Genomic DNA, 14,058 nt, shown 5'->3' with positions numbered 1-14,058 from the left:
AGAAAAAAAATATAAAGTATAATAATATATTAAATACACTGAATAAGTATAAATACACTAAAAACAAAAAAGTAAAAAAGTACAGTTATATGTGCAAAGTTGAAAGAAAATTAAAGTTACATGTGCGTGTGTGCAAGTATGTAGAGCAGCAGTCCATAAAGTGCAAGTTGCAAGTAACAGATGTAAACAGTAATGTTCTGTGCAAGTAATAGATGTAACAGTATTAACACACTGTTAATGAATTACATTTGCATTTGATTTACTTTGCATATTTACAGGTTCAAGCTTGCACTTTGTTTTACTATTTTTTGCTAAACAAAAAACAGTAATAATGTAATGTATTATGAATGTAATGCAATTCATTACACAAGCATGTCATTACCTATGTAATTACATCATTTAAATGTTGCAATTACATAGGTTTGCATTATAATATGCATTACGTTTAAAATAAAATTCTTTATCAATAAGTTTGAGTCAGCACTTTTGAAATTTTTCTATTTATTTTGATGTCAACAAGTGAAAAATAAACCTGGCAAAAATGTACTTTCTTCAAAACAAGACACTCAAGAATAACTCTGAATAAAATATCTCTTCTGCATACAAACACAAATTTGGTATCAAGTGAGAGCTTAGAATCCACACTATTTCCTTGTTTTGATGATCTGCAAGTGAAAAATAATTACATATAGAGCTGGGCGATATGGCCAAAAATGTTATCACGATAAACAAAATTCATATCGTTCGATATTGATACATACTGTGATAAATGTCAAATCATTATTTCTTTCAAGTTTAAAGGCTGATTTTTGCTCCTGGGTGTTTAACTGCTGTTTTAAGCTATCCTTTATGGTCTGAACGTGACAAACACTCACCAAACAGTGGAACATTTCAGAATTCTGTCATGGCAGAGTGGGAGAAAGTGTCTGGTGAGCTGTTTTTACCAGCTGGAAAAGCACAGCCGCAGTTTTTGTAATAGTCATAATTTCATAATAGTAACAAAGAAAGAAAACAGATTATTTTCAGCTGTCTGGTGACGATGCTAGGCTATCTGGTTACAAAAGACATCACAGTATTCAGACACCAGCTAGCGACGACTGGATTTCTCTATTCTATCGTAGTAGTTTAAGTGGTGAACCGCAATATATCAACACCAGACAAACAGAGTCCTGCTTTTAGGTATGTTTAAACTGAAAGCGGTGCTTTTGTGCCATGTTTGATCTACAGTATCAATTATCCGCGCTGTGTGAGTGACGGAGCGCTGCTTCAAGTTAGTCAGCTGCTAAAAACAGCTAGCCTGAAAAGCTAGCACTCTCCCGCTCTCCAACGCCTCACAGCTTCCTCAGTTTACTTTAGTTTAAATCAGGGCTGTAATTTACATGAACTCACTTCTTTCTTTCACTTTTGTTCCTTCGGAATGCACTAATACTTAAATATGACTGTCCGAGCGCTGTAACAGCACTGTAGTTGTGAGGATTGCGATTGTGATTTAACGCTGCTAAAGCTGGTTAGAATGTTAGGAGGTGAGTTCGCTGTAGGACAGTACAGTTACACCACTGACCTCGTCACTCACACTCGGTCACAGGAGAACAGATCGCCGGTCGCTCCGCTCAAACAGGGAATGTATAACTCGGCGTTTCAGCCATTGCTAAAGACTCATCCAAAGTTTCTGAGCTGTTTTTAGCAGCTTGAAAAGCACAGCTGCAATTTTTGTAATAGTCATGATTTAAGAAAGAAAACAGATTATTTTTAGCTGTCTGGTGTCGAGCGCTCGGCTACCCCGTTACAAATGCTAAACAAGTGGCCAACAACAGTGCTAAACTCTTTAGTTTCTCAACAACATCAACACGGTTCGGTAGGTCACTGCGGTCACTCCTACCACATCCATGTCGGAGCATATCACAGTATTCAGACACCAGCTAGCGACGACTGGGTTTCTCTATGCTATCATAGTAGTTTAAGGGGTGAACCGCAGTATATCTGACATTCGCTGTGTAAAAGCATTATCTGCAGTGTGAATCTCTCACACCAGACAAACAGAGTCCTCCTTTTAGGCATGTTTAAACTGAAAGCGGTGATTTTGTGTCTTGTTTGATCTACCATATCATCAATTCACCGTGTTGTGCCGGAGCGGCGGAGCGCTGCTTCAATTAGCCAGCAGCTAAAAACAGCTAGCCTGGAAAGACAGCGCTCTCCCGCTCTCCAATGCCTCACAGCTTCCTCAGTTTACTTTCGAACATGAACCCACTTCTTTCTTTCACTTTCGTTGCTCGAGAATGCACTAATACTAAAATATGATGGTTTGGCGCTGTAACACGGCGCTGTAGACGTGATTTAACACCGCTAAAGTTGTTAGGACGCACGGAAAGAGGTGAGTTGACTGTAGGACAGTATAGTTACACCACTGACCTCGTCACTCACACTCGGTCACAGGAGAACAGATCGCCGGTCGCTCAACTCAGACAGGGAATGTATAACTCCGCATTTCAGCCGTTGCTAAAGTATATTTGGCGACCCATTTTTTACTCGTGGCCCCCTCCCTCTCTAATCAAGTCAAAAAATTCGGAAGTGCGCCCTCTCCTGGCGACAGCAGAGTAGTGTCGCTTTCCTTGCAGTAGAAAATGCCACCAGGGCTTTCGCTAAAACGTGGAAGTGTGAGAATGGTGTATTATATCGAACATTTATCGAACCTGTCTTTTCGCTCTATCGAGGAAAAGTTATATCGCGATACTTATTGTTATCGTTTTATCGCCCATCCCCTACACTAGACTGTATCTAGTTTAAGTTGATATTGAATGTAACAATGACAACAGAAGTCATCACAACACTGATAACAGAGAAGTTGATGACATCCTCTCTTTTCTTGTACTCATCAGCTACCGTAAAGTGGCAGCCAATAACTGCACCAACGGAGTGAAAGAGATGTACACAGCCCGAAAACAGCAGTGTCCAAACCGGCCCCCACGAGGCCTGCACCTGGCAACCCGGGACAGCAAGCTGACAGCCAACCTGGGCAGCAACGTCACCTTTGTAGTGCAGCTGGAAGAGGTATGTTTGCTGAAAAACTGGAGTATGTACATCGGTGGAGTACGATAAGTCACAAACCTAGCCAACCAAGAGTCATAGAGTATGCTGGTCAGGTTCAAGCGGTGTGTAAAAAGATTTTACATTTACCATGGTCATGACACCATGTTCACAATGAACATATTTTCATATGACTGCCCTTTCACATTAAAGTGATAAGGAGTGTTGTTACTGCAGACTGTCTATAGCTGAGTTGGTGTGGAGGATATAGAGAAGACAATAAAATGATCCAGACATTTGAAAGGAAAAGCCCAGTTTATTTTTGTGTGACATCCCTGAGGATTTCCTTTGGAACCTGACAGTTTGCTCTGTAGATTTCTCTGAGGTCCACTTATAATCATTTTTGTGATTTTTTTTTTCGTATGTTTTAAAAACAGCCGTGATCCATTTTTTATGTGATTACCTTTATTTTCGAAAATAAAAAATAAGACATGATAACACTTAAGTAACCCCTACATAAACCTTTATAAAATGTATAGAGACTTATTCTATTGAGCGTCCATAGTCATAAACCTTTCTGCAAGCAAAACTGAAAGAAGCAGCCATTATGACAACTGACACTTATTAGAATAAGCCTTTAAAATGTTTGATTTATGTGTTGTGGTTAAAGGCTTATGTAGGTGACATGTAGCCTTACAAATACTGCCCTTTAGTCAAGTATTACCAGGAAATTATTATTTCCATAATGTGGGCCATTTAGTGTCTACAGTGCAGAGTGTTATACTATGAACAATACTAAAATTATTTCTTTTTTACAGTTATTCTACTGTATCATTATAAAGCTATTGCCAGATTGGTGTATCTCAGATAAACTGGATTGGTTTTACCAACGTGAACATATTGTGAGTGTGTACTATGTGGCTGTATTCTCTACAAAAAAGTTAAAATAGTAGTCGGTTATCATATTGTATCATTTTTGAGCACGAACAATCAACAATTCACACTGGCAAACAAAAACAAGTAACAGCTCACACTGTTGCCGGATTAGTTTGTCTTAATTACCCTGTTGCTTCAAGCTATCGCTGTCTAAAGCAAACGCAGTGCAACCTGGGCCGAGGAACTTTATAAAAGCTTCCCATCTGGCCCGCCCCCCTACTTCATACTGCAGTGTCAAGCAGAAGGGAGGAAGCCAAGGCTCCTGCAGATGGCACGGAGCTAGCCGGGCGCGCCTCGTGAAGCCCAGTGGGAAACGGCTTCCCATTGATGTAGCGTAGCACACCCGCGCGGGCGGCAGGTAAGCGCGTCTCTCCGGGGCTCTTGGCGTGGCGCGGTTGCCACATTACAGCTGTGATGAGATGAGGAAATGAAGGCTTATTCCCTTCATTAGGATAGATAGATGGGGGAGAGTGAGTGAGAGGGAGCGAGAGAGACAGGGGAAGCGCTAGGAATCTTCTTCGCGAGAGATGCGATGACTCTGGAAATCCTCCCGCTGAATTCGACTTTAATTTATATTCATGAAGCCAGGGGACGCGAGTGGTGGGTGGTTCTCGGCGACGCAAGTGGCCCCTAAATATTTAATGTTGCCGAGGTGCAACACATGGCAGATGAAAGCCCAAGTCATGATTTTAACAAAGCGACAGATCCAGAGTTAGAGGCTGCAAGTCATCCAGAGATATGCTTTCCAAAAACACTAGCAACCAGCCTTGTCTGGGAATAAGTACAGACACTATAGGACAAATGTATGGAAGTAAGCAGTAAAAATACAGTCGCAGATTAGAAGTAACAGAATACATGTCACAACGTTACATAAACAGGATGCAAAAAGGTAACTATTATTTTACAGTTACAGAAGAAATACAGTAATCAGATTGCATGCAAGTTCTAAAAACAGGGCGATTACCAGCAGGATTACATGGAAACTACTGTTTTTATCGCTCGCCACAGCGCGGGGGGAGAAAGCAGACAGCACACTGTGGCTCTGCTGAAGGCTGTAGAGAGACTACAAGCTGTGAGCTGTAAACTTGCATGACAGAAAAGAAAATCTCACAACAAACAACATGTTTACTCTGGCAACGATGTTAACTTATAACTGATGGATCCAAGTTAAGCTAAATTTAGCACGTTTTCCCCACAGTTTCTCATAGATGTAAATCTGTGTTCTAGTTGCAATAGTGTAAGTTATACAAAGATCCGGCTCTTGCCTTTTGGGGGCCCTAAACAAGATTTATTTAGGCCTCCCCTCATCTTGCTAGCTGTGGCACTGTAATATTAAAGGCTAGTTAATAACAATGACTAGCACAAGCTGTCTAAATTCTATAAATTGGCTAACGTGCGTATCGCTGATTATTGGATGCTGGTTTTAGGTTCTAATAACTCACAATTTAAATTATAGAAAACCTTTTCAGTATTCTCGATTCAGGGCTTTGTCTCTTGATGCGGTATTTCTTACTTAGCTAACTTAGGCATAGTTGGAATAACACAATGAGGACAGCTTTGCATTTTAACCAGTATGAATGCTTTCTTTCTGCATATTTAGGTAATATAATTTTCTTCTTCTTTACTGCCACAGCTTTCATGTACACATGCATCAGGATTAATCACAGCATGACCATCTGAACCTGGATTAATCACAGCCTGAGTATTTAAACCTGGATTAACAGAGAAAGTTGTTAACTGCTGTTATAAAACAAGTTAACAGTGTCTGTGCATACTTTGATCTTTAAGCTTCCTAAGGTAGTCCTATAGTGGTCATTCCATTAATGGATGGGTAAATCTCCTTGACAATAATGCTAATTTCTGCTAGCGCCCCCTTTTGGGATAGGGATATAGTAGTGCTATGAGAACGGTAATTCACATTAACCTTTGTTGGCCATTCTAGATTAAACACTGACATTTCTAGCTTGTACAAGACAAACTGGCATATTTTTTCATTTGTGGCAGTTTTACTGTTAGTCCTTTTGTTAAAGAGTCTCAGCATGGAGCCGTTTTCCACTTCTATAAATATTCACTTCATTTCTTATCCAAATGAAGCGCAGCGCACTAAGGTTGCCACTCGCATTTATGGACATATCTAGGACCTCCAAAACACCCAGAGTGATGTTTTTTCCTCACAACATTGGTCCCACCAATTGGGAAATAAAGAGCTGATTCCATTGTTCGTTCTCACGTTAGGCCTTCAGTTCAGCACCTGAAGTCCTAACCTTTGCAAGAGCCAGCTGTATTAGATACTACATAGACATTGGAAGAGTTTAACCTTTTTCGTTTTCAACCTAAATGTAACAATGAAATAGCAGTAGTGCTATAGTACTTTCATAGAAATCCTGTAGAGAAAACCTAGAAGGCCCTCAGGGTTTCCCTCTGGTGATTTTTGTTAGAACAGAAAGCATTTTTAGACATGGTTGAGCATATTGAGTTAGACAATCTGACATATAGTGCTAGTCCAATAATAGCTTATAAACAAAAAAATGAAAAAAAAAATTCTGTATTGAAAAAGGATCCAGTGAATTGCTGCCAGTAGTGGTGTGATATGCTCATTCTTCCACATTTTAGTAAAAGCTCTTGTAAAAGCTCTTGCTGCTGCATTCTGTATCAGCAGTAGTTTTTTCTATGGTCTGTTTGGCCTTGCAAGTGAACAATGGATTACGATAATCCAAACAGGAGAAATTCTCAACATTAACATACAATGAAGTTAAGACTGTTTACCTTTTCTCATAAATTTGCATTTCAGTACAAAGATCTTTGTATGACAACAAGTGTTTATATTTAAAAATACATACCGAAAAGTTCAGTCAAGCAGGCAAGCCAGTGTGACACGATGACATTTGCTCTTGCAGCATGAGAGAACCTGAACCTCACTGCAAGCCACTTCTGCAGATTGGCGAAGGGTAGTGAACTATACAGTAGTCCAAATGCTAAACCGCACTTTCAGTATCTCTGTCACAGCTACAATCCTGTGACCTTTAACCACGGGCTTTGGCTGCAGTTGGCCTCCCTTCATATGCATCTCTCTGGGTTTAGACCACAATGTGAAGAAATGCGTTGTCCAAACCGACATGGCTACAATGCAATTCACGCAAGCCCAGCTACAGTAGACCTTTTTTTCCCCCTCCTCTTTCTCGTCTGGCTCTTTTCTTCCCTGCGAGGTTATTCGAGTTACGATTTTCTGGGCAAAGTGGCATGAAATATCCCGGAAACCACCCGGCACATAAACACACACACAGATCTTTCACAGCCGGCTGGAAGAGAACAGGCAGGAATACATAAGGGGCTTTCACCGTTCGCTACTGCCGAGCACACTCCTCCCCCTATTGCTCGCTAATGCAGTGTTACAAATTAATATCCCAATAGCATTGTGTTACAATGCACCGAAGGGTGGGGGAGAGAGAGATAGAGAAAGAGGGGGATTTTTGAGGGAAGGATAAACACGGATTTGGGAGTATCACGCACACACATTTGGACGAGGTGGCAGCTGCAGTCACCAACACTTCCTCATGCATGGCATGATAGACGCGCAGGGTGCCAGATGTAACACCCAGAGGAGTGTGGGTAAAAACAGGCCCAGGCTTGCAGAGATAGTAGCAGGAGATGATCCTTCTCACACACAGATGCAGACACTGAGATTGGGCATTTAACCAGTTTTGCAATTCAAATTGCCACATTTTTGAACACTGTTCAAATATTCAAATGAGAAAACATTTGATTTTTTGTTTTAAATAAAAAAATACCTTCTTCAAATATCTCAGCACAGCAGACGTGGACTTTAGCACTAGAAGACTGGCTCTGAGGTCCATTTCTTCTGTAAACACATTGCTACATCTGCTGCTCCTCTTAGTTAATAAGCTCCCTGGACAAAAAATTAGTCACCTTGAATTTTTAAGGTGGTGGCTAATTTTTTGTCCAGGGAGCTGGTGAATAAAAATCACTTCGCTTCCAGGCAAGAATTGCCTCTAGAAGTCAATGCAGGACCTTCACAACCAATTCCTGAAACAACACTCCGCAGGGAATCGCTTTTTATTCATAAGCTGTGCAACATGCTGGTGGTCCCTGTCCGTCAGTTTCGTCTTTCGGACACAATTCTGACGCAGAATTTCCTGTAGATTGGGATTTTTGCCACTGCTGGTAGACCCGTATGACCATTTGCAAATTCAGCTACTTCCTTGACACTATGGCCTTCGCACGCCCAAAGGCAATCACTCCTTTTTGCCCATCATTAACGTCTGCTTTATGACCCATTTTCCACACATCAAACAAGACATTCACTGCACGGTACCACCTCTTCTCAATCTATGAATCCCGTCACACACACCCCGCAGGTATTTATAGCCCGATCATCCTCGTGCGACACCATCTTTAGGAGCTTTAAATTACTACCACCTTAACCATGCAAGGTGACTAATTTTTTGTCTGAGAAGCTTACATTAGGCCAAGTATCATTCCCATTTCAACACGACAGCCACCAAATGCACAGAACATCATACCATTGCTGACCGTAACAACTATTTAGGTTTGATTACAGTTTTAAAATGTATAGCCATTCTCTCTGTTAGTTTATAAGGACCACATGAATTTAGAGAGGGAAAGCTGTGGAATGGACATTCTCAAAAACATATTACACAAAATATAGGTCTTTGTACTTTTTTGGAGAACCATTCAAGTCATTTAGCGACTGTCCCAAATGATCTCCCCTGGTTTAATAAGTGTAGCTCACATAACAGATTATTTGTTTTGGGTTAGTTGATTGTGTTTTAGGGAATGGGGAATGCTCACTCAGAGAACTGTTCAGAGAAGTCCTAAAGACATCTGAGAACTAAAAAAATACACTTTGAATTTTTAGTTAATTTTTATGTAATAGTAATGCCATGTTTTTTTGTTTTTAACTCTGCAGTTATTGTAGTAATCCTTTGGGTTGGAAACTCTTAACATGTCCAAAAGAAATTTACCCAGTACTTAATTATCAGTACTTATTTCTTTGTGGTATCTACACTGGAAAAAAAAGTTGTTGAATTGATATTCAAATGTGTATCAGTTCCACAAAAATGAAATATGTTACATCAATAAGTACTTACATATAGTAAATATGTTAACAAAAATTATTTTTGTTAACATATTTACAAATATTTTATTCGTATTGAGTCAAATGTACACAATTGAATCACGTAAATTTAAAGCAAACTTTAAGCAACTTTTTTCATTGTAGGTAGATAAAGCTAAGGAAGTTCTCTCATTGGTAAGGGCTTCAGAAGCTGGACAGAAAAGCCTAACACTTCAGATTAATCAGCAGCATAATAAGAAACTGACAGAGGAATCAACGAATCACGGTTTGGTTTCCAATTGATGGAACCAATTTTGTGATGTCACAATTGAAAATAAGCCTCTAAGCTAGGCCTCATTGCTGAGTCACGGTAAAACTGCAACATACCAAGTAAAATAAATGTTAACATGTCTGTTGCAAGCTTCAAATAAAATGTATGGAATGTCTTAGAGAAGCCACAATGTCCATATTTAACCTAGAACAGCCAAAAAATATTTCTTAGTATTTGAAATACAACAGGGATGCATAAATTAGTACTGTTGTAGACATTCATTAGTTTTTTGTTGTTGTTGTTTGATATTTATGGCCCAGACAGAAGGCTTAGTTCTAATAGTCATGGTTCAAGACCAGTTTTAGGCATATGTGATTTAACATTCTTCTAGCAGACCTAGACAAATGATACCTCACAACTTGTACTATACAAATTTGCCAACTTTTTGTTTGAAACATTTCCAATCACAGAACCATTGGTGCTTAATGTGAGACACAATATCAACTGCTTGTGCCCCAACATTGTCTGCGGTTCATTTAGTTGGAATGTGTTACAGGGAATTGTGTCTGTTTCCCATGGTTGCTTGTCTTGTAATTGTCCATGTTTTAGTGTGTGAATGCTTGGCAAGGCTGCCTAGCTTTACACCTGCAGCCACTAGATGTGTTAATTGTCCTCTCTGGTAATCCTGTTACTTAGTTGCATTATGTCACATCATGCTGTGACCAGTGTGAAAAGACTGACCCATCATCAGGGCATTGGCTGGAGTGCTCAGCTCGGTGCCTTCCTCTGCTGCCAAACTCTCTGCTACATTGCTCTTCATTAGAGGCCAGGAACAGACTATTGACCTTTTTCAATGGTTCGTTATGTAAAGGCCCTCCAAAATCTGTTTATCTAGTTCAGCCTGCATGGTGGTTAAATGCTGTCCACATTATGGAAAACTGTACTGTATCTGTTAAAAAGACAGTTTGGAAAGCATGCACTAAAAAACAAAGCAAACCTTAAAATGTCTATAAAGAGGTGTATAATGTACACTGATAAACGCCCTATTCTAGCTAGATTAGTTTTACTTGGGGAGGTGCTGTAATTCGAGTGATAACCAATGAACTATGATTTTAAACCAGTACAAATCTTTAATGTCCATAGTTTTTACAAGTCTATGAAGTAATTACAGAGCACATTACCTTCTATAATTCATCAATCGCTGATGTACTTTGGTAAGAGTAGTCATGTTCAAATCAACCTCACGTAATGTAAAACCTAGTATTAGACAATGACACCTCTGTTTTGGTGACCTGAAGACAGGGCTAACATCAAGAACAGAGTCTTGGCACCAGTGGCAAATGGCAAAACACATTCCTCTGTTCCACTGTTTTCCATTACTAACAACAGATAAGCATTGGTCAGGCTACCGCCTGTATTCACAGTGATGTATGTGGGACTTCTAGAAGGCCTAAAGTGAAGTTTTCTTTCTTGCTAGATTGGTACCATCCACTTTAAATCAAAACATGATTGTTGATTCCATTGTCAGTTTCTAATCATATTAGTGGTTAACCTGACACATTAGGCCTTCAGTTCAGCCCCTGAAGTCCTAACCAATGGGAGAGCTCACTTGGCTGTATGTTATGTTAAATGTTAAATTTTCCACTGTGTGTTTCAAGAATTAATTTGTTTCCAAAACTTTATAATGGAATAAGAGTATTATTCCAATACTTTCAGAGTTTAAATACAACAAGCATGTCAGTTATGGACTTTAGTTATTTATTATTTGTTTAATTTTATTTCACAGAAATCATTAGGCCTTCTCTGAATGCTTAGAAGGCCCTGAGGGTTCCCCACAGCTTGGCACAGTTCATTTATCCTCAGGTTCAAAACAGGACTACTGTAATCCACAGCATTTCTGCTGATGGCCTAATTAGGAGGAGGATGAAAATTAAATATTTTGGAAGTACCTCTCACAGGGCAGTGCAGTTTCTGTCCTTTTGTATTTGCCATTGACTGTTGGTTAGTTTTTGCTGTTTGCTTATTTGGGCCCATTTCATTTTAATTTTAAGACTGTTGTGAACGTCCAGACTATGACATTTCGATTAGGGCTGTCTGGGTTAGTTTAGGGAAAATGCAATGGTTCTTTATCCCATACGAATCTGCCAGACAAATCTCTTACAAATTACATTACCCGACCTCTTCTGGTGAAACTAACCCAGTTTGAATAGGATACATGGATAATGGAGGTTTAGCATCATGCTAACTGCATGCCTAAATCATCCAAGTAATCTCAAACAGAGTTGCTTACATGGTTTCTGACACTGTATGATATACGTTATTTTACTGACAAAAGTAAAGCAAAGTTTAGGCTGATACTACTGTTTTTAGCTTTGTGATGTACTTTTGTCCACATTCTACATTCTAAATTGGATTTTATGCAAAAAGCTGTTGCCTCAAGTCTTTCAAGAAGCCTAAGCTTCCATGCTGATGATCTAGGATTTTATTCTGTCGATCTAATAACGCTCTGCATGGTTCACAGGGGGACTCGTTGAGGACAAATATCCAATTGGACTTCGGGGACGGGACCGCGGTGTCTTATTCCAACCTGAGCTGGACAGAGGAGGGGATCAGACACGTGTACCGAAGTGCCGGAATCTTCCGGGTCACCGCTCTCGCCGAGAACAGCCTGGGCTTCGACAGCACCTCCCTCTACCTGCACGTCACTTGTAGGCATCATACACGCTCACACATGTACAGTCTTGAAAATAAAGGTCCCTAAATGGTTCTTGGCTTTAATTGGTGAAAAAACTTTATATTATGTGGAGAATCTTTAACTTTAGAAAAAACCTTCACATTAATACATCTCACAAAAAAAGAAGAGCCAAAGAACCATCCCAGTGTTCTTAAAGGAACCAAATATGGTTCTTTTTTGGCACCTTTCCTTTTAAGAATGCAGAGAAGCATACACACTCAAAAATAAACCAAGGTTTACTTACAAACTGAAAATGATGACACCATGATGATGTAATAAATTAATAATGATTTCTTTGAGGAAATGATTCATTCCTGTCCATTTTATCCCAGTACATTTTAATAAATAAATGTGTTTATTTTAGTCCAAAGAAACAAGTAATCCGTTAAAGTAATGATTCATTCATTGTTGCTTAAATCCAACGATATATGGAAAAAAAGAAGATTCAGTGAGTGAGAGGAACAGGCTTGCTTCGTGGAGAAAAAAAAAAAAAACATCCAACATGCCATGTTTACTAATTTTGTGACAATGAAACAAATGGGGAAAAATCCAATGGTCTTAAATATAAAAAAGGTGCCACACAGGCACCGTTGAGCAAAGCCATAGAAGAGGCATTTGGGTTCCCTTCAGAATCTTTAAATGGCTGTTTCTTTAAAGAACCATTGTGAATGAGTTGTATGAGTGTGAAGTATATTTTTAATGTTTAAGAAATCCACATTATATAAATGTTCTTGCAAGAACCCTTCAAATGGTATAGTACCTTTATATTATGTGATGGTTCTTTAACCATTTTTCAAACATGGTTCTTTAGGGAACCAAAAGTGGTTCCTCTAGCATAATGTTATTTGTGATGGGGAAGACTTGAATCTGTCAATAGAGAATAGAAATCAGTTGTAGTTCAGTACTTTTTACTAAGTTACTTGAAAAAAAGTCCACTGTTCCACTGACTTACATTAAAAGTCAAGTATTTTTTTTCCCTTTTCCTGCAAAGTTCTCATTTTGGAGATATGTTTTGTTTCAACAGCAGCGATTTGATTTTTTTTTTTTTTGCTGTTGTTGTTGTCATTCGTCAGTGACATGGTGGTGATGAGCTACCAAGCAGGATCTAGACAGCATGATGTCTAACTGAATGTTTGAGGGAAAAAAAAAAAGGGGGTTGAAAGTCCAGCGCAGAGACTCAGCAGGGTGGTTGGTAAAGCAGAGTGATTTTAATCAGGAAGTACCAAAAATGCAGTCCAAAAATCTGAGAAACAGACAGGGGTCAAAGCACAAGATCTCAGCACAGGATGGTATTTCACAAAGCAGGATTTTTCTCAACAGCCTAAGGGAATAGTCTGGCATCTATTTCTTTCACAGTCACAGTTTTCCTCCCCTGACACCAAATGTGATCAATTAGCCAAGACATTTGCTTCTTCAGTTAGCTAAAGTAGCAGCTTTAAAAATCATCTCAAATACACCTGCTTATGTGTCTGCTGACTCTGTATGACACTGTTTCATTTCTATAATAATGGACAAAAGTACATAACTGAAATAGTAGTTGCAGCAATCTTTGAGCCTGAACTGTTTCACATCTGTCTAGACTTTTAAAAAGGATTTGTTAAAAAAACAACACATTTTTATTTGATCTGTTTTAATATATTTTGTGTCATGTAGTTGTTATGTACTTTATTGATCCTACAAGGAAATATGTCATTTCGCTGCTCAACTTGCCGAGTCTGGAAGCAGCACAGTGTTGCCAACAGAGCAGCGGCACCTGGAGCAGTGGGGGGGTTAATTGCCTCGCCCAAACACACAACCAGGTATACACAGCTGGTCCTGGGATTTGAACCCACAACCTGCTGGTTGCTGGCTCACCTCGCCTATATTTCTGTTCTCGCTTTCAACCCCTAATGTAATGTTTCTAAGCTGGTCTGTACAAAAATAACTAGCTCTCTCCTTGTGGACAATGAATGTTATGCATGTTAACTGAGCAGCAACCAATCGGTTTGCTGATGTGTG

At 39.4% G+C, this 14,058-nt stretch overlaps 1 protein-coding gene across 1 annotated transcript in view; it reads left to right on the top strand.

Annotated features, from left to right (window-relative positions):
* sorcs3 (sortilin related VPS10 domain containing receptor 3) overlaps positions 1-14,058 on the top strand; it is a 366,544-nt gene that overhangs the window by 318,109 nt on the left and 34,377 nt on the right. The window contains exons 18-19 of the mRNA XM_036557300.1: positions 2,877-3,048; positions 11,848-12,035. Of these exons, the coding sequence (XP_036413193.1) occupies positions 2,877-3,048; positions 11,848-12,035 (360 nt within the window). The remainder of the gene's footprint in view (positions 1-2,876; positions 3,049-11,847; positions 12,036-14,058) is intronic.

The sequence above is a fragment of the Colossoma macropomum genome, unplaced genomic scaffold, assembly GCF_904425465.1.
Source record: "Colossoma macropomum unplaced genomic scaffold, Colossoma_macropomum, whole genome shotgun sequence".
NCBI lineage: Eukaryota > Metazoa > Chordata > Actinopteri > Characiformes > Serrasalmidae > Colossoma > Colossoma macropomum.
This window is presented reverse-complemented; position numbering and strand designations above follow the sequence as displayed.